We start from the raw sequence: 22,254 nt of genomic DNA, 5'->3' as shown, positions 1-22,254 counted from the left end.
GAGGTGGGGGTGGGGGAATTTTAGGTGGATCTGGAATGCTTTCTACAACTTCTTTGGTCTGAGGAGCTAGAAAACTTTGGCAAACTGATTTTATCCTAAAAGACGGAGGAGTTGGTTTGCGAGCTGGTGGAGGAGAAGGTTCTTCAGGGTAGTCGTGGTGAGTGATGATTACAGAGGGAACCGCAGAGGCCTCCAGTTCAACTACTTCAGCACAGGGTGTTGAAGAGGATAGAGAAGAGCGAAGGCAAGGAGAAGCAATCACACTTTTAGGAGACTGCTCTAGCCCATTCTCTCCTTCTTGGAAACAGATGCTGTGTGTTGGTGATCGGATGGATTTCACATCAGGAGATTTCACTTGCTTCATTTCCTGCAAAGCCTGCTGCTCAAACTGTCTTGCCTTCTCTTTTACAGTTAACTTGGGGCCACTTATTTTCTGAAATAGCGGACTGCTAATATCAACACTGCTATGCTGGTTTTCAGTTCCTTCGTTCTCTGCTTTGAGTCTCTCCTGTTGCCACTGAATGGGGTCCATGATAACTGGCCTACTCAGAGAACCAGGCGTGTGTCTTTTAGTAACGTGAGCTGGTACTGTCCACGCACGGTGGCTGCCTCCCAAAGAGGCATCTCTCAAGGCTAGTCTTGAAGGAGAAAGAGTATCTAGAGTATCGTTTCTTTTCCGTAGAAACCCAGCAGCAGCAGGACTTTGAGTGACACCTTCCATATATAATGGGTTTTGAGTAGTTAATGGGTTCTCATCAGATAAAAAAGTAATGTTACTTGAAGATTTGGGGAGATTATTGTTCAAAGATCCATTGATATTAGATTGCTTGTGAGCCTCAATAGCACGGGAAGCAAAGCTGCTTATAACTCTCTGACGGTCTCCTTCTTCTAAGACTGACTTTTTTCCCCTGCTTTGTTGGAAATGGTAGAGAAGAAAAAGACTTGAAAGAAAAGAAGATAATCACATGTGAGGAAACATGCATGGACATAGATACTTATGAGAGAGAAAAAAAACCTTATGATATGAATCAGAGCCATTAAATTAATTCTAGCAAACTACTGCTATCCAACAGAAAGATCACATTTACTACACTACTGGGCAAGACATTTACTTTGACATCTTCTTTAAGGGAGAAGGACTTGAGGAGGAAGAAAAAATAAAGTAAGTTTTCAGCTACAGGGCAAGTTCAAAAATAAGTTAACCTCTTCTTAAAAAAATTCCTTTGATTTCAAAAATGTCAGTCAATACTAACCCTATCTCCCCAGTGACACAAAACATCAATGCTGTGTAGTTATGTGATACAATTTCTCTGTGAGATAATATGGTCTCATGGTATGTATACTGTACGTATGTATAATCATATCTCCATCATACAAATGGCAGAGGCACTGTGCCATACTGCACACAGCCAACACAGAACATACATGGGGATTTTTACTTTAAACCTGTACTATAATAATTGTGTATCAAAAATTTGCTATTCTATAAAATACACACATGATTAGGCAGTCTTTAAGTGTGCCTGCATTGCCTTTTAAGACTGGCCATAGGTCACACACAAAATGAGGACTGTGGTTCGAGCCAACAGTAAGCCTGAAACTTGCTGCAGGAGACAGAGGTGCCCCTGGGCACATCTGAAGTATAGACCTGTAGGGTCTCTGTGGGGCAGCCAAGAGGAGCTGAAGACAGTCAGCTGAGATGCATATCAGACTCAGACCATTCTCCTGACACCAAGTCTTAAAGAATTACCAAGCTGGGCATTGTTTCTTGCATTTATGATACACATATTAATGCAGAAGTATCAATATGTGCATGAATTTAATCTCTGGATCATGGTAAACCAAATGAAAAAACCCTGCAGTTGGACTGCACTGAATTTCTATACCAAAAGTAGGAGGTTTTACTATTTTGGGGAATTAATCTAGCACCTCCAAGTGCCTCATTAACCTACCTTCCTCAAATATTTTTAATACCACAAACTTCTGAGCTGATTTTAAGATCAATATCCTCGAACTGCCTGCTAGAAAAATGTGTCCTTAAAGTCCTATTTTAAATAATGATCACCTGAGTCTGAAAAAAAAATAATTTTCCACCCAACCTATGAAAAATTCAAGATATTGGCCAATGTCAGATAGAGCTAAAATGAAAATCCTTATCCTTATAAAGAGAAGATTACCCTCATCAGCAACAAGATTGAATCAAAATGCATTTCCATTGCTGCCACGTACAGATTTATTGTAACTAAACACATGTGCTGTCTAGGATGGGGATGCAAAAAAACCCCAAACCCTCCAAAATAAAAAAAAAAAATCCAGTCTTAAAAGGGACGTGTATTCTAAAAAACCCTCTGAAATTTTAAATACATATGATAAGACAGGCCATGGTGAGAACATGATAGCATAAGGGAACATTATGGTAGAAACAGGATATAAAGACTGAATTCCACTTTTGTACAATTCATTACAAATTCACTACCTCTGCCTAACGCTGGTACTCCACATTTTGAATGCCTTACTTAAAACCTTCCCATTTTCTGCAGTTAAGCAACTGCAGCTGAAGTATAGAACAAGTAGCAATGACTTCTACATACATACACACACACAAAATACTGTATAAAATTATTTTTAGTGATTTAGAGCTGTCCAATATTTTTACAAAACCTTCTGAGTTAAAAATTCTAAGTCTTGTTCCTATCAAATTTTGAGCCATATTTTTTGGAATTTAGATTAAAAAAGGGCTAGGCTTTATTAACAAAGGAGTAGAGGAAAAATTAGGTGTTCCATGATTACATGAATGTTTAAAGACAAAGTTTTAGACCTCTTGATCAGATTGTTCCATCTTTTTTGGTGGGTTTTTTTTTCATATCTCAGAAAATATCACTATATCTAAATTAATGGAAATTTAACCTCTGGTGCTTAAGTATTTCCTAGCAAAACTGTTAATGAGAGATTTAAATAACTAGACACTGGTTAGGAGTTAATTAAGAGATTCTAAATCTCTTCTATATCCTTTAATATGTGAAAGTCCCCCAAAGGCTTGTATTTAGTAATTGAACACATTTGTTTCTTAACTTTTGTTTCTTGTTTTGACTGGGAGATTACCCACACAGAGAAACTAGAGCTTCCTCATCGTCACAGGGACCTGAGAGGACCGATGAGAAGAATCACTGCGCACAGTACAAGGATCACTCTCGCATCGGCAAGTAACACACAGGAAAGCCACAAAAGGTGATACCAGTGAACAAACTCCCCAAGCACTGCAGTCCTCAAAAAAACAGTACGCCTAAGGCTTGCCTTTAGGCAGAATGTGACTGCATGAAAAATAACTGACTTCATACTAATAATAAACTAATTCTTTATTCTAAAGCAGCGGACTTTGAGGTTGGTCAAACACCCTCAATCTATTTAGAGGTGAGAGAAATAAATGATTCTGAACTTGAAGGAAACCTTCCAGTAGAAGGCTCATGCAAGATGACATAACCTTTATGCTACTGGAACAGATTATTTCAAAAGCTTCTCAGTTCCTTCCTCACTTCACATGACCTCTCAAGGATGAGGTTACCCTTCAGTCTTTTTCTGTTTATAAATATGTGTATTACTCAATGAGAAACATTAGCTTACTGGTTTGAAGCACATTTCTATAAACTGAAAGAAGTGTACTTGCCTTGCAAGAAATCATAAATAGCAGACAAGAAAGATGTTATTTGCATCCAATTGTGAGATCTTAAGTCCATGAACTGAAAGCAAACCTCTGTGCATGCAGTGTTGGTTTTGTGGTGTTTTTTTTAAGGTAGTAGGACTATTTGGCTTTAGAAATAATACCATTCAAGTTCAGCAATCGTACTTCATCTCAGCTTCCAATAATAGGATAAAGAAGTATCAAAACTTCACAGTAAATGTCTTTCCTGTACTTGATCAATGGACAAATAAAATAAGCATTTTGGATTGCAAAGTTTAATGGGAATCACTGCAAGGAAATTAACTAGCGCTTCTACTAGCTACAAATATTAAGACAATGAAATGAGCTTACTTACTGATGCCTATATATCCAAAGATAGAGAAAAATGAAAATATGAGAACAAGGCAGATTTAAAACTAAGAGCTTAGTTCCATTTCATTTGCTATAAACACCAAATTAAGAAAACAAGACACAAGGCAGCACTGCAAATGAAAGATGACTGTCTTAGGACAACTATGGACAAGAAATATTGTACTAAAATTCATAAAAAATGTTATTAAAAGTTATTTCCTAAATAATAATTTCTACGGTATACCCGTGCCTTGAAATCAAATATTTGACAAAAAGAAAAAAAGATAACTTGTAATTATTTTTACTGAAGTATGTTATTTTCTTTAAAATCCCATGGATTTTCATTTACCTTGTAATGATTTTTGCTAGTTTATGTTTAATCAGTTTCTTAGCATGATGGTTATATCTTAGCTGTATGCAGACATCTGAGAGAAAATATTCTCAATATGGCATGTTTTTTGGTGCAATGAAAACTAGTCAAAATGAACACAGATCTAAGCTTCAAAGTCAATAGTGCAGATCTGTGAATTTGCACCTATATGTTATGGTACTAAAACATAAAAAAACCTTTGCGCAGGTAAAAGCTCAGCGCAGTGAGGCTTGTTCTGGATTTAGCATAAGGTATTAATCAGTACAAACTACATACTCTTCCACTGGGATATCCAATTTCCACAGATAATCAGCTTTACATCACTGCCAGTAAAATTAGAAGAAGGGAATCATTAATTTCAGTAGAACGTTAAATGCAAAAGAAAGAGGAACTTTATCCAGCAGGGCACACCACTGTATGTGTAAGTGTACAGATGTGATCTCATGTGGTTCACAAGCAGAAGTGCTCACATTCAAAAATGCGACTATATGCTACTGTCAAACATACGATTTTCCTCCCTTCCCACCCAAGCAGTAACACTTCTCCCTTCCCACCCAAGCAGTAACACTTCACAAAGGCAAAAGCCCTGGGATATTCTTGCTTCAAGTATAGCTCCTTTGTTTACAAAGAAAAGCTCAGGCTCTGGCATTATTTCAAACACAGAAGCTGGACTCAGATGGCCAAGGGTTAAAGCAGCAGTGATACACTCTGCCATGCCTCCTTAGGATTTTATAAACTCAGTCACAGCATCTGGAAAATTTCAACTTTCTGAGCAAAACAAACAATGACTGAAAATAAAGCAGGAGTTGGGCAATCCTCACCACAACCAGCGGCTTGCTCTCTACCTGCCTCCAAACATACGCTCTTCAGTGTTACTTAGTTTTAAAATATAAGCATAGATGAGTAAGTGTGGCAAGCTTATCAACAAAACAACGCAGTATGATAGAAATATTAATTGGCTATTCTCTGCTGTAATATTTCCATACTGAGAGTTAAATTGTTGTTGGGGTCCATAAACTTCAGATGTACAGAAGCATGAAAAGGTAAGCATCTTTGCAATATTTTTATTTTATGAGCATATAATAGGTAAAATATATATTCACTGAACTGCCAGTGGTTTCTCTGTTTTGATAGTTCCTTTATCTTTCATTTCAACATTGAAACAGTTTCAAATTTTCAAGAAAAAAACCCACTTCATCCAACAGAGTATTTCGTACTATAGTAAATGGGGCTTTGGGGCAGCAATTCCATCAGATGTGTTTAGTCAACAGCTTTGAAACACGTGGCACGCTGGCCTGGATTTGCAAAGGCACTCAAGGAGCCCAGTCCTGGCTCACCTGGGTAGCAATGGCTCTTGCTCTAGAAATAACATTTGCTTTTTGCCAACTTAAAACCTGTTAAAAGACTCCCCTATGCACTACAAGAAATCCCCATTTGCAGGTTAAATTATTTTTTCTCTCCTTACAGAGTCGGCCTATTTATTTTCTGGATGTTTGAGAATCCCAAGGAGCTGAGGGAAGACTCCTTCATGAAGAAAAGCCTTTTTGACCATAGTCTGCATGAAGCGGTAACCCCCGGAAAGCGAATCATGGCTTCGGTGACCAACAATTTTCTTGATGTACCACAAGGAATACTTACATGGTGCTGTCGCCAAGCTCTTCATAGAGGTTATTGGCAGTACTGCTTGCTGGTTTGCCGGCTGGTAAAGCCATCTGGATTCTCGCAGTCTTCGCACATTCAGCCTGTCGTCTTTGGTAAGCCATGGAGGGAAGGAGAAATACTCATTAGAGACACTCCATAACCTAACATATGCCAAGATGTAGAGATTTCTATTTTTTCCTGCAGTTTTCAAAACATCCCTGTACCTTATCTTCTTCAAAGAAAAGTAATAACATGGTAATCTTTTCCTGGCTTTTTCAGCTCTTTGCTCTCTCTTGATGGAATCCCAGAGCTCCCCCTGGACTGAAACCTCCTAAGCAGCAGTGTGTCCCTGACAGAGCAGGGATCTCCTAGGAAATAACGCAGGTGCTGCCTTTGACCCTGCTCTCATTAGGAGGTTTATCTGTTCTGGCTGCCCAAAGACTAATAGTGGAGATAGTAATCTCTTCGGTCAAGTGCTTCATTCAAGTGCCAGTTTTAAACACAAAACACAAAACAAAGTCTCTGGCAAAGTTTACATTATCACTTACAGCTCCTTTCTCATTAGAGTTGGGTGGGAATTTTCCGTCTCCACAGTTTTCCTGAAAAACCTGCTTTTTAAAATGGTTAAATTCACTATGAAACACATTTCTGTTCTCTAACTAGAAAACAAACCCTGTGGTCCCTCCTCATGTGTGTAACTGGGGGAGAGCCACTAAGGTGACATGACTGATCTACCTCGGTTTGCTTTTGAAGGTGGTCAATACTTGATCCTTCCTAGGGAAGTCTCTATGCACTCCAGCCTGACATGCTTGCTGAGGAATACCACACCCATGGAAATACTTTTCTTTTCAGGAAACAGGCAACGTCCTGATCTAGGGTACCTTTAATGTGTGCTAGCATGCAACAATGATATACACTCAGTAGCCATGTAAATAACTTTTAACCTCACCGGACAAGGTGTTCAGAAGCAAGTTAGAGTATAGGAAATAACTCTTACTGAATGTCAGGTACCCCCTCCTCTTAAAAATAAAGACTGGTAGACTGTTGGTATTCCTATACAAGCTGTTAGAAACAAAGCTGAAAATAAGTACTTACTCCTTGAATCTGTTTTGTTATGCAGACAAAAAAAAAAAAGATAAAAAGGCAGGTTAAATCAATTCCATTTGCAACCATTGTACCAAACAGCAAACGTAACAGGAATAATGAAGTAGATGCTACTGCATTATTCCACACAAAAAATTACAGAATTAATGTTTTTATTTACATGTTTAAAGAATCATAACTTCCAGAGCTGAACAGTATTTAGCTGCTATTTGTGATACTCTTGAAACAATCTTGCAGTTGGCATAAACATGAATTACAGTGGGGAAAACTGCTTTGGGCTTACAGAAAACAGCTCCCTGCCACATGTACATACACACACACACAAAGAAAAGTAAGACTTGAAAACAGGAATATACCTTATGATTTTTTTTAACAGATGGACTACTAGGGATACATTTATGTAACTGTTTTCTCCTTTTAACATGTTTCAGGAACACTATAGGAAACATCTTCAGTAGTGAAGGAGAGTTATTTTTGGTTGCTACTTAGAAGACACTGGTCTTTTGTGATTAGGAAATAATACATTATTTATAGTTAACTTATGGGGCTGTATTGGATAGTATATTTCAAATACATTATTTAATAGAAAAGAATAACGATAACTTCTGGCTTGTTTACAAGTCATAAAGGTAGGCACCGAACTGCACTTTGACAGTGAAAATTTTATAAATTAAGTAAGTTTTGAGTAACTATTATTTTTACAGAATTTAGTAAGCTGATCACTGATACGGAAAGCACTGAAAAATGGACCTACTGCACATAAAAAGTTTTAACAGTGAGAAAATCTAAACATTTCCATTATGTATGACAGTTACATTTATCCCGCTATAATCTCTACAATCAGTGGTAGACTGGAGCACCTACTTTGCCAGAATGTTATCAGGAAAAATACTGAAACTCCCTTTGAAAAGGAAAAAAAAGGCTGTAATGCAAAAACAAACCATAAAGCTGAGGATAGTGTTTGGTGTTGATATTAACACTAAAATTCCTTTTATTTTCTTTGGCAGTACTCAGTGATACGTTTTTCATAGAAGTACAGTTTATTCACATTGGTCTCCTATAAATCCAACTCCAAGTCATACTTCTAGACAACAAAAATGTGAATTTTTTTATGAAACAGCAAATTCCTTAAACTTTTAAAAGAGATTGATAATTTAACAGATGTCAAGGAAATATAGTGCTGTCAGGTTTCTTAAAGAAACAGGCGATTCAGATTACAACAGCAACAAAACTAATTGTAGGTTTAAGTGGTTTAGTTGTGTTTCACTGGAAGCAAATTTTATATACAAATTTGGGAGAAATAAAGCAGCTTTGAGATGCACTGCCATGACAATGGTGCAGAAGCTTGTCAAGCTCTTTCATACTCCTTTAAAAGGACTTCTTCCTTGGACTCAAATTGTTTGGAGAAACTGAGATGTAAATATAATCCAAGGAATGCGCAGTAACCACCAAGAAATGGCTATCCCTGGCTGTTTTTCTGGTGTCACTAAGGACACTAAGTAAAGTGGTGTCAGACAGGGAAGTGGTCTCAGTCAGGCTGTTGTTTTTTCATGTAGGATAGGCTTTTTAAACGATGACTAACATACTGCTTTGCTAACTCCTAACTGCAGCGCAGAAAGGAAAAATACACAGGTTAAATCTCTCCTGGTGTATTGTACCACATTACATCCACTGCAGCATTCAGATTGTAATTGCTTTGCTGCAATACATGTATATTAGCTCTTCCATGCCCTCTCCTCCCACAGACTGATGCAACACTGCAGCAGGAGTCTGCAGAGGCACTGACACTTCATTGCCCTCAACACAATGAAGGGAGCAGATGCCAAAGCATTTTACACAGAAACAAAAAAATCCATCAGGCCTCTGGGAACTCCTTCCTACATAGTCCTGTGGAAGAGAGGTTTTCCATGATGAGGGTGTATTACATTCCAGCTAGTTCACTAATTTTAAAATGAAGATAGAAAGATATGGAGGTACAGACCAATATATACAGAAGTTGAATATAGCCATTTACGGGGGAAGATGCATGGAATTATTTATATTTTGTAATAATTGGTAATTCTTTGAGAGCTCAGAGGATGCATGTGGAATTAGAAATCTTTCACGCGAAGAAATTAAAGAACAAATATAGAGACTTTAAGTCCAAATGCATTGATTTTAAATGAGTGGGCCTGAAAAGGCTTAGTTGAGAGGAACCTGTTAGTGATGTTGATCTTTTAATTAGTCTATTAGCCTAATTACTTAAACCTCTTGAGTCTGTAAGAGGTGAGTGGAAATATCAAGGTTGTCTCTGGTGTATGCTGCTTTAGATAGCACTAAAATGGCACAAAATCAATTCTTCATGAAACATTTGCAATTAAGAAGCATACAGTTAGGGAAAAAAATAACTGTATTTTGGGATTTAAACAAGAAAAGTTGAGTCCTCTTATTTTGCCCAAGCTACACAGTTTGATTACTGACTTTTTAATTTTTTTTTTTTTTTTTTGGTATGGCATTTAGCTCTGAATCTACACTTGCGTTTCAAATATCTGGCTTTTGATCTTGTGTTTTGGCATGTATTCTAAAACCGTTATTGCACCACAACTTCAGAAAGAATAGCAAGATGCACTTCCTGTGCATTTTCTTTTTTCATGCGCAGCACACGTCAAGCATTAACCAACTCTTGTAACGAGAAGAAAATTAAAAATATTTTTCTGTATAATAATTTCCTTGCAATTAAGGATAATTTTCAAAGCAGTTCTGCTAAGAAATGCAGCATCCCTTCTACAACGTTGCTACCACAAAAAGGAGGAGGAGTACTTACTGTCTGTAGCTGACCATAACTATTAAAATAGCCGGCATACAGCAAAGGATGATTATGACAGCCAGAGCAAGTAACGCGCCTTCTGTGTAGCCTAAGGCTTGTGCCTGTTTCTTGACGTTTGCTACCACATCTGGGGTGCGGATCTCCAGGATGCGTCCCCCCTGCCCCAGGTATGGCTGAAACTCTTTATTGATATCCAGCAGCTTGCCATCCAGGAACCTTCAATGTCACAAAAGAAAACTATTACAGCCAAGTTCATTAACTGTGTTTGAATTACTGCATAGCTGGGTTAATAACTGTGGTCTGATAAAGCACATACCTCTTCTTTATGTACTTAAGAATATTAGTAATTCCCTGTAATCCCTATGTCAGTGATAACTCCAAAGTACTTGATACCAGAACACAATTTAAACACTGAAGAGGAGAGGTGAGCTGAAGCTTATCCTAATTTCTAGGGGCAAAAAGATTTCCATGCCATTGACAGCAGCCTGGAAAATGGCTTGCTTTGTGCTTTTTCCTTCAGTGGTCTTTGCAGAGGATTGACTAACCTGCACACATCCCTAAAGACCACTTTGGCCTAGATTCATGATACTCCAAAAGTGGGTAATTTTTAGAGGACTTTCCTCAGCTTCTTAGGGAAATTCTTTGGCTGGAGGGATAGTCTACTCTTTGTTCCCTTTTGACTTCCCTTTCAATATTAAAAAGAAAAGGGATTTGGAAAAACTGCACTTTTATTAATCCCACCCCCTTCCCCCCAGCTGCATCATTTCTGAACCTCATTCTCGCATCTGCTCCATCTAGTTAGCCTCCATGTCTCTGCTGTTTTCTTAGACTGTAGTGCTGATACTACATATTGAATTATTTGAGTAAGACTTTCCTCTTAGAGCATGATGGATCGCAAGAGGAAAACACAGAGGGACAATGATCAGATGAACTCATCTCCAGTGGGAGTGAACATCCGAGTAGCTGAAAGATGTGCCCTCTCAACATTTGGCACTGTGCTGAGGGAATTTATTCACTGGCTATCTGACAGCATACTCTGACAGTGCAGGGATGGACACAACATCTCCATCATGACAATTTTTGGGCAGAAGCTGTAGCAGCACTCCTGAGAGATGCAGGAGAACTGTAACCAGGAAACCAATAACACTTTGGGAAATTCTGCATCATCTGTACTGTTTCCTTAAAGTCAGATTGGGGGTCACAAAAGATGACAGACAGAGATTACTGTAAACTGCCTCCCCTTTCTTTTCTTGACACCTTTTCTGGTTTTTTTTCCACATCTCTCCTATAAAGAGAAGCACTAAATGCTTATAATAAACTGTAATTTTAACTTCAAGGGTTCTCCAGATTATTACCAGGTACCAGAACAATCTTGACTAATGTTACTAATTACAAGAACAACAGGCTATCTAGACAGCTATCAGAAAAGCACTGACTTCAAGTAGGCCTACAAGGCACACCATTCAGACAGTTAGGTCCTAGGCAAAACTAGGGCATTAGCTAAGCAGGAACCATGCACTGCTGTCACTGCTTGCAGCCTATAATCCTGTCCATCTTCTGTTTGTGCATCACCTACAAGAAGAACGTGGAATGACATAGTTAACAAGCAAAGGACAAGAAAAGTCTGAAAAAGGAAATGCAGTGGAAGAAATTCAGTACCTGATCTGCTAATTGGCAGTTTAAAAACAGGTAGGCAAATGTAAACCCTAATCAAATGACCTCATTTCCTGTATGATGTAAAATTTTCTTCTGATTACTTTTTGATAACAAACAGTATGTTTGTGTCATGGTTTAATCTCAGCCAGCAACTAAGCCCCACACAGCTGCTTGCGCATTCCACCCTGCTGGGATGGGGGAGAGAATGGGAAAAGTGAGAAAACTCATGGGTTGAAATAAAGACAGCTTAACAAGTAAGGGAAAACCACACAAGGAAGCAAAGCAAAACAAGGAATTCATTCACCACTTCCAATCTGTAAGCTGGTGTTCAGCCATCTCCAGGAAAAGTAGCACAGCCACTACTGTGACAAACACCATCACTCTGAAAGTTCCCCCCTTCCTTCTTCCCCCAGCTTGATACGCTGAGCATGACATCATATGGTCGGAATATCCCTTCGGTCAGTTGGGCTCAGCTGTCATGGCTGTGCCCCCTCCCAGCTTCTTGTGCACCCCCAGCCTCCTCGTGGGTGAGGCGGAACGAGAGGCACAAAAGGCCTTGACACTGTGTTAGCGCTGCTCAGCAGGAACGAAAATATCCCTGTGTTTTCATCACTGTTTCCAGCACAAATCCAAAACTCAGCCCCATAACTAGCTACTACAAAGACAATTAACTCCAGCCAAATATATCCCAGACAATGAGCAGAGTTTGTTAAAGAAGTTTATTTTTGGAGTTTGAAAAAATATTTTGGCCAAGGCTTTATTTGAAAAAATATACTGGCCAAGACTCTAACTTCTAAAGGAAAATAAAAATTCTTGGATCACTTTTGAAGAGAGGATTGACTCTCTCACAAGCTGCCAAGTAGTAGGCTCCAGCTATAAAGATCAAAGTAGGAGGCACCCATTAGGATGGAAGAGGATCTTGCTGGCTTTTAGCTACCGCAGAACCCCAGACCCTTACATTTACAGTGTTTCTCCTGCAGAAAGGAAGTCAAGTGAAAACACCGACATAAAAAAGCCCAAAAACCCAACAGCTAAAAGATACTCTGAAAGGATTTCTGCATATAAACTCTGCATGTCTAAAGAAATCTGAAATAGATTTTATTATCTTAGTCTGATCACAAGACAGAAATGACACTCCCAAAATAACATTTCTTAAAGGGTGTTAATTTCTTATATTATAATTTCCTCTCAAATTTATTTACTGATAAATCCTTATAGCATTGTTTGTGCCTGGATTTTTTAAACTTTGGGGAGAACGCATTCTGATCTGTGTGTGTAACATATTAGCTGGATCTCATAAAATGCAGAACAATTCATCCCAAATGATGAAATGGTGCTGGTTTCATAGTACTAACATACTAGCAGCAGTGGCCACTTACAGACCCATAAAGACCACAAAAAGCAACCCAAGGTGTTTTGAAGAATTTCCCTTTGCCCTAGTGTGCTCTGCTAATATTCACAACCAACTTACTGATTTCTTCTGCAAAACATTTTCTTGGTATGTGAGCAAAAATCTGTTTTTACAGCTTGAAGACCTGCAATGATGGTTCACAAGACATAAACGGAGCTCTAATTCTTTTGCTGTACGCTAGATGTCACTGGAGCATGTTACATGTCCTTTGAGCTCGCAAAGGCATTCAAGTAGGACAGCATTAAATCTCTGGATGATTTTAACAATCTCTCAGTTAAAATTCTGTTAGCATTTTCTTGACAAACCCTGTTTTAACAGATTCTTAACTCAACCGTGCACATTTACTCCATGATGAAACATGACACATTATGCAAAAGATTCAGACAGGACAAAGCATTTTATTTTTAATGGTGGACATTTTCCACTTAATACATGCAGGAGAAATCTTCTGGATTCAATGGGTTTTTATGCTCCAATAAATCAAACCCTCTTTCATATAAAAGATAAAAAAGGAGGCTGATCATTTTGGTCTGTAAAATTATCTAAGTCACCTCAAAGCCTTTTAGGAGTTTGTGGTAGAGGGAGGAAATAACAAAGTACAGTTACTATTCAGACCCACTTTTGGTGTAAACAGACAATAAAAATGTCAGGTTATCAGTCATAACATTCTTAAGGAAAAGTAAGAATCACTTTTTGTGTATCAGTCTTATAAAGTATAGGATAGGGAAAAATCAGCATGACTTGAGAGACACATGGGTTTTCCCCAGCTGGCAGTGATGAAGACAGCATGGCTGTTATGTCCATGACTTCTAAATCATGTCTTTTCCAGCAAAACATTTTGCTTGAATGCAAATATGTGGGATTGAGCTACTCATTTGGGACTTCTGGATGTGAGGTAGCCCATTTAAAATAGCCTGGTAAACAGTATGGCACAGTCTGTGCATGTGCTGTCACTGTGCACATCTGCAGTAATCCAGCATATCCAGAGCACACTGCAGCTCCTTGAATCTCTTCACTTCATAAGCGACTGTTTGACATGACCCGACGTATTGGAGTGACATTTCCCAGAGGTGATTATGGGAGCCTCAGACATCAGCTTTTGTTTAGTGGGGTTTACTTGTAGAAATTCAGCTCTGTAGCTGGTCATGAGCGTGACTTTGCTCAGCTGCTGATGGGCATGAGCCATCTTGGCTCTCCTTTTCTCCCAGCTTCAGTGTAAAGCCAAGCACCTTTGGGACCCCACCACCACTCTGACTTGTGCCTGGCTGCCAGCACCCACCAGGGTGTCAATGGTGATATCTGTCTGTACCCCAGCAGCACTCCATGTGCAAAGGGGAACAAGTCGCTCTGCTCTACTCTGTCCTCAACTCACCCCACATTCCTCAAAAGACCTTTTCAGGTAATTGTTTTCATACAGTGAAATAAACTCTGTTAAAACCAGGTTCTCTGCTAGGCTTTATAAGCAGAAATGCAGGAGAGTGCTCCCAAAAAGCCTATTTAAGAAAAGCCACAGGTATCTTCCAATGAATAATTATTTTTTAAGTTTTGTTAAGAACACAGCTGGCAGAATTCATGCACTAAAACTGTGCTTTTGGTACAGTTCTCTCTTCTGTATACATCACAAAATTTTTGAACACTTGAAAAATACCTTGGCTAAATTTATATTCCTTATTGCTAATGAAGTTTTTAGAACAGGGGCTCCACCTCCTTCTGACATTCTAGGCTTTCTCCCATCATAACCAGTTTATGAAATGATCCTTTCTCCTATTGATCTCTCTTCTGCTAGGAACTGGAGCAGATTCCTAGCTAGCATTATTGACTGTGACTCCTGGCAACCTCTTCGCAATGAGGGGGCAACCATTGCTACAGTGTCCTGTGACTGCAGCAGGAAGTACATTAAGCCATCCCTCTAAAGGTCAAAACTCCAGGAATGATGGTCACAGAAGGAATTTGTTGGTAGGTTTGGGTAAGCACCTGAGCTGAGCCAAATCTCTTGAGGTTTACTCACTTGCTAGCAAAATTTTAACTTTTGATGTCAAGGTAAAAAATTCTTACATCATTTTTCTCCTTTAGTAAGCTGACACTTACTCACCTCTACCCTAAAGCCAGGAAAGCATTCCCTGGCATTTTGCTGATTTAAATATTTAAAAGCTTTTGAAGAGAGAAAGGGCGGGGGTGGGGGTGGGGGGGTGGGGGGGTGGAATAAAAGAAAGGAAAAGCTGAAGCACACCGAGCATTTCAATGAGGTTGCTTCTAAGCTGATACCCCATACATTTGCAGACCAGGTAAATGAATAACCTTCCCTTCACTTTTGAAAAACTGCTTTTTATTCTATTTTACCTCTGTTCTATTCTGTGTTTTTCACTGGACACACAAACATCCCTAGAAGGATGTTCCTGTATTTTCACAGGGCACCAAAATGAAGAGGGACACATTTTCTGACCACTAAGACAGTCTGCATCAGAAAAAGGTTCCCTTTATGGAGTTGAAAAAGCTAATTGCCTCCATGCATGGACACTAGCTCACTTTCCCATACTGATAATAGACTTGCAGAGAGCTTTCCAAGGTGAGGAGTAAAAGGGTGTCAGGATTTTCTGTCAGCTGTCATCACGGTTATGTACATTTCCTGAACCTGGACAGTACCAAAAAATGTCCTTTTGACCTTAAGCATTTCTAATGGAATCCCATTTTGGCCATACTCTAAACTGGCTACGACTGGAAGAAAACGCAGGCCACAACGAATTTACAAACTGTTAAAAGTGGAAAAGTAATGATAAAGAGGGATCAGTAGATAGTCTGTGTGTAAGGCAGTAAGATACATATTACTGAGACTAATTTTGGGAGTGGGTTAGGGTACAACAGTTACAGGAATACTGCAAGCAGATTTACTGGCACTTTTCCTTAGAAAAAAAAAGAAAATGGTTATCTATCAGGGATTTCTGCTGGCTTTATGTCAGGTTTCCTTAATTTTCACTTCCGCTTTTGAATAAAATTGGGAACAAAATCACAGAGACCCCATTCTGGGAATGATCAGCAGCTCTGGCAGTGGAAAGTGGACACAAACTCCCAGTGCATCACTGAGACCTAAAAAGACTATGACCATGGAGATACCTACAGACAAAAAACAGCCACTAGAAGGAAGGAGGCTGTATTGCCACCACTCTGAAAGCTGCTGCTGCTAAACAGCGTCTAGATCTTTATATTCCTAGTTCAGAAAGTGATGCTGGAAGACTGGACAGGGTTCAGAGAAAACTGTAAGTGATAAAAAGGATTAAAACATAGCTCAGAGTGCAGAGGTGAAGTAACTCATGAAAAAAATTTAAGAGAATGATGTGATCATAAGCCTAGAGCTTGGTGGGAACCAGAAAGTAAAAGCAGCAATTTTAAGCTTCAGTCTAGCACCCAAAATTATAATAAAACTATGACTGAATCTAGACAAATTTAAAAAAAAGGAAAAAGACCTAATTTTGGACAGTAAAAATAATTACTCTGCAATAACAACCAAAGATTGTAGTTGACTGGACTTTCTTGAGCGGTTGCTTTGCTGAAAGACAGGCTCAAAGCAGAATTAGATTGGGGAGTTCCTACGGTTTTTATTATACTAGGTTAGACTGATCACAGTGATCTTTTCCAACCTATAAACTCTGAATATATGCAGAGCTTTAGTATGCTATAATTCATCTGTACTAAAATAAAAGCTCGGGAGAACAAGCCCTTTTTTAATCACAGTCCGCTGAGATGGCTCACAGCCATTTGATTTTTAGGCTGCTGCTTTGTACCCCATTGGAACAGTCTGTCCAAGATAAAAAGCAAACACAAGGGTGAAACACGCGTGAAAACCCTCGAAAGATGGTGGCTGTGTTAGAAGAAGAGCCTGTTTTGCATTTTCATTGTTTTAAATCATATGCATAATGCTGAAACACAAAAGTACCATTTCTAACAAAATGATTCTACAGCCATGTTGATGCATTGGCAGCTGCATGGGTTGAGATACTAATTTTGTTTTAGAACCTACCTGCCGCTAGTGATGACTCAGAAAAACCATGTAAAGAAATTACCTTGCTTTCATTTCCTTAATCACATAATCTTTGGCTTCTCTTCTAACGCAGGCAGAGAGCAGTTACTGCTGACACCCAAAGCAGCAGTGTGCCAGAGTGACATCCCACCCGAGCTCTGCTAAGGTGCAGAAGCCCAGACAGAGTGGTACCCTACCAAACTGCTCTGCTGCAGTGACCAGAGCTGGCCCGTTCCCAGGCAACACTGTGAGTATGATGAGTTAATAAAAAGCTGTCTCTTATGTTTCATGTGACACTGGCATTTAACTGCTAATTTGGAAGTTGATTGAAAAGGCAAAACATCAAATTATGAATATAAGTGTCCTGTCTACTACTGCTCATCTCCTCTACCAGCTGGTGGGATGGGCCCATGCAGATCTGTCTGCTCATCCCACTGGGCACCTGCAAGCACTACTGATTTCCTGCATGGAGATGTACACCTGGGTCATGCCCCAGTATCTGTTTTAGACAGGGTGCACACCAGCTCTCTTCCTTCCCCTTCCCTTTCTTCTTCTCCTTTGGTTTCCACAAAAATGAAAAGAGAAAAAGACAAGCTCCAAATGGAAACTGCAGAAAGCCTGAAGGTCAACAAATGGAGCACCAAACCCCTTGCTTGGAGATCCCAGAGAAGTTTTGGTACATAGAAAGTAAATTCCTTCAGAGGAATTTAAAATGGAAGCTCCTCCACAGGGCAGACCAAACATATTACAAGCTCTCACAGCCACAATGTCTAAATTACATGAACTGGGGCCATTCAGCTCAAGGGAATGGACTAAACCTAGTAAAGCTGCACATAGGGTAGAGGTGCAGGGACGCTCACCAACTGCTTCAAATAGATTTTTCTGTTCCTGTTATGTCGAACCACTCGCTAACAGAGACAGACCAACAGCTTCCAAACAGTCCATTGAAACATAGGAAGAAGAACAAATAATATACTTACTTAAAAAGTTCATTCCTCATTATAGCTCTATTTGTTTGTGGGTCAATTGCATAGACCATGAGGTCAGACTTGGTGTAATCCTCTTCAGAGTACCCATCCCCAAATCTCCGTGCACCAATGGATTCCACCACAACTGTCGCACCAGGAATTTGATCTTGGACATAGCGTTCCAAAATCCTAAAGATGAGATGAAGCCAGAAAGCTGCAGTGATTTATTTGTGCTGATCAAGACTGACAACAGCTCAAACAACATACTAATAGACAAAACCCACAGGCTTAGAAGGATGGTAACCTTCAGAGCACTTTAAAAAAATCTCTGCTCCAATATAACCTCTTAAATGCTGAACTCTTGGGAAAAGCTTAGCAGTGTTAGGAGAGGTCATCAGAAATAGTGTCCTTAAGTCTAGATCACTCTATTTATGACATCAATTGAGTTTTAAATGGCTCATGGGAAACACCATCTATATTTCACAGAAAAAATCCCTGCCATCCTTTTATTAAGCTATATGACTTTCAGAACTCTTCAATTCCAGCCTTACAGAGGGTGCATACAATAAATTTTCACCCACAGGAACAACTACTTCAACCATTTTCAGTAGGATATTTCATTTGGTCCTCCAATACTGCACAACATATCAGGTGCCAGAACACCTGCTACTCCAAAAGGCATGAGCAAGTTGTACAGCCATAAGAAATTTGGAATATCAAGCTGACATGTTTACCACAGGAAAAAAATAAAATAAACTGCATAAGTTCTACAAGCAGAAGACAGACAGGTTGATAGAATTCAGCTGCAGCTATGCCCAAGATAACAAGGCCATAACAGCAATAAACCAAAACAAATCTGTTCTTTTCTCCAAACAGAAGGATTCATTAGATGCTGCCAGAGCACAGAATGGCACACTTTGCAGATATGTATATAAATTGAAATGTGTCAACGCAAGAGATAAATGCAATTCTAAGAAATTAAAATTTATTAGATAAGGTGATATATACTGGTCATTTTATCAATTCTTGTCATGATCAATTTTCTTTAACTTTATTACTGAATATTATACCCACTTCATTTTTATTTTTGACAACTGAATGTCCACAGCCATCTTAGTATGCACTTTTGGAAGCCTTTGTTCTAAATTCAAAATCTCCTATTTTTTCTGCAGTTTTTCATGCAGAACCGTTTATGGGAGAAGTCTTAAAATGTGACGTTATTCTTAAAGTATTCAAAAAAGCAAAGGTAGAATGGCTGTTTCCAGAATGTTCCTCCAAATAAACAAACAAAAAAATACTCATGCCTATGCCAGGTTGAAATGCCTTCAGCAGCACAAACTGATGGGGAAAGGACCTCACTGAACACCTGAGAAGTTTCTGCACAGATAGCAAGCACACCTGTACCTCAGATATGGAGAGTTTATGCAAAGTTATAAACATAACTCACTATCGCTCTAACAAGCTGCTTTAGAACAGACAAGACCTGAATAAAGTTTTTTAAAAATATGTTCTTTTCTTTCCTCCTTGTTTAGTCCACTACTCTAGTGGGGCCTATGAAACTTGCTGAGTACCTGTAGCAGACTGCTTCTCTGCATCTGCTGCACTGTGCATCCAATGAAAAAAGGAGGTTTACAAGTATTACAGCTCAGCTGGATGACCTTCAGATTCTGTGTGCAACAGGAGAATTGGTACTCCCACCAAGACTGTAGCTGGGGCTGGCAGCCAAGGTGGCGGGGACCCCAACACTCCCAAGAATGGAGCCAGAAGGAAAATGGAAAGCTGCTCAGACACTGCCATCAGAAGGGCTTTCACCGTGGCTGTTGGGCAAGGACAGAACACAGCTCACAGAAAACAGGAGGAGCGTCTTTAAAGGTATACAGACAGACTTGCTAGTGGTGTGATGAGGCTTCCGAACGGACTGAGAAAGGCTAAGCTGAAGCCAATGGAGAGTTTTACAAACAAAGGCATAAACCCAAATATCATCAAATCTGGATAGAAGGGCAAAGAAGTATGGAGAAATAAATAAGAGAAGCTGAAAGTCTAAACACTCGATCAGATCTATGAGTTATGTGGAAATACACATTCTTCTGAGCTAATTTATATTATCAAAATTTCAAATCAAAAAGCAATAGTGGAGTTAGGAGGCAAAAGGAGGGGAATGGGAGGGAACATGCTGCCTGATATGTCAAGGATGCACTAGGGTGAAGAGGAGGAAAATAAAAAGTCCTCATAAAAAAGAACATCAATGGCTAAGTCATCACTTGTTTTAAACAAAATCTTTTGCAGTTGCTGAGGTGACATTTTGCTGCTGTTTTTTTCTGACACAAGATTTTCAAAGTAATGCTGTCAAAGCAGTATCACCATGTCATAATTTTTCAAGACCACTGATTCACATTATCCATGCAATTTCTCTGCTCTTTGTGTAAAAGTTTAGCATGCCCTTAAAACAGAAGCTTTTCCATAAGATTTTGAAAAATCCAAGTCCGGCAGACCCAGGTCCTAGCCTAGCAGTGAATATATATATATATATATACACACACACACACACACACACATATACCCATAGCGCGGAGACATTTTTGTAGGATAAATAAAAATACAGATCATCTGACACATTGCTACTTGACTGGCTTCCCATAAACAAGCACTCCTGTTGTTTGCAGATATGGCAAACCCTACTCATCTCTGCTTCTGGCACGCACGTAACTGGCAGCGAGGGAGATAACCTGTCACAGAAACCTCAGTTACAATAATTCTCCCAGGTAAAATTTGACAGAACAAATCTGGGATATGCAGATTGCTATAAAAAAACCATCCAAACATTACATGAATGTAAGTGACTAAAAGAAACCATAACCATCTTTAGAATAGCATTTTGCACAAGGATTCAAATAGACCAAATATATAAGATTTACCTTCCTAATTAGAATACAATAATCTTCTGTTGCTGCAGGGAGGGGTGATGCGTTTGTTTCCTTGCACAAAACTATTATTTGATCCAAGACAGAAATGCCCTGTAAGGTTGGATTTTAGAACTGGTAACAACATTCCCTTTTCTCAAAAATTCCTGGTATGGCTTTTGCTGAAATCCATTGCCTTAGAGAATACTTTTGTCTAAAATGTGACTAAAATTTTTGACTATGAGAAACAGGTACACATTGCAGCCATTGGCTTTCACTGACATTGCAGGAAACACCACAAAGTATAGTGGAATGACAGTAGTATTTCATCTGAGGCACACAAATTGCAGTGTTTAGGTCCAAATAAATAATAAAAATGCACTGAAGACTGAAAAGTAGCAATTAAAGAATGCACTTTAAAATAGGGCAGTTCCCTGTAGATTTATTTTAAAAGTAATTCAGCTGAACTTGTGATGCTGAAAACACTGTAGTGTTTTAAAGCTCTACTGAAAGTGGCCACTTGCTTGTAGTACTACCCCCAAGAATCAATTTTAAAAATGCATACTTTTAATAACAACAGTGTCTGCAGTTTTACTGTATTTATCAGCAAAATTTAGCTTAAAATTAGTCTGTCACTTGTTAATGCGACAAGGGTAATACCATCCTCCTAACAGTGGTGTAATGACGGGTAGAACCAGCAACTTAAGAGACAACAAGACTCCCCTACTGCTCTTAGTTCCATTTTAGCTCTGCAGACATAATGTAATGAACACAAATACTTCCCAGTGCATCTTCATTATATATTATATTGCTTTCCAAATTCTCATCAGTGACACCAGTGAAATAAACAAAGGATAAGAGGATTTTCATTGTCATTGAGGACATAACATAGCCCTAAATATCCTGAAAACTCAGAGAGAACTTTTTTTCATCTTTACATGCAAAAGAAACGGAAAGGCAAAAAAATATAGGTACAGTGGTTTGCTGAGCTGTCCCTTGGCTAGTGGCATTCTGCTTCCCAGAACATTTCTTAACACAGCGGACCAAAACCCAAAATCTGGGATAAGGCACGACGTTCCTGAGCCACACTCAGCACTATGTCATTGGGCTGATACGCACACCTGAGGCATCACGCCGCATGGCAGGGCAAAGGTTGCTGCACCCTGTTAGAGGCAGAGAAGGCCCTAAATTAAGGGGGTGCACCCTGGCACCACAGCATCGTGCTGCTTTCTCTCTACAGTTGCATGAATCTGGCATGCCAGATGTGTGCCCCAGCATGTGACAGATCCTGCTACTGGGAAAGATGTAAAGGACCACTTAGAAGCTTCTTTGCAATCTAACCTGAACGTTCAC

At 39.2% G+C, this 22,254-nt stretch overlaps 1 protein-coding gene across 6 annotated transcripts in view; it reads right to left on the bottom strand.

Annotated features, from left to right (window-relative positions):
* Nucleotides 1-22,254, bottom strand: part of PCDH15 (protocadherin related 15) — an 878,455-nt gene that overhangs the window by 54,012 nt on the left and 802,189 nt on the right. For all 6 annotated transcript variants that reach the window (XM_080401549.1, XM_080401544.1, XM_080401545.1 and 3 more), the window contains 3 exons: nucleotides 18,014-18,190; nucleotides 9,949-10,167; nucleotides 6,039-6,149 (listed from right to left, as the gene is read on the bottom strand). In XM_080401549.1, the coding sequence (XP_080257675.1) occupies nucleotides 6,039-6,149; nucleotides 9,949-10,167; nucleotides 18,014-18,190 (507 nt within the window). The remainder of the gene's footprint in view (nucleotides 1-6,038; nucleotides 6,150-9,948; nucleotides 10,168-18,013; nucleotides 18,191-22,254) is intronic.

Source organism: Falco punctatus, assembly GCF_963210335.1.
Source record: "Falco punctatus genome assembly, chromosome: 9".
Taxonomy (NCBI): Eukaryota; Metazoa; Chordata; class Aves; order Falconiformes; family Falconidae; genus Falco; species Falco punctatus.
This window is presented reverse-complemented; position numbering and strand designations above follow the sequence as displayed.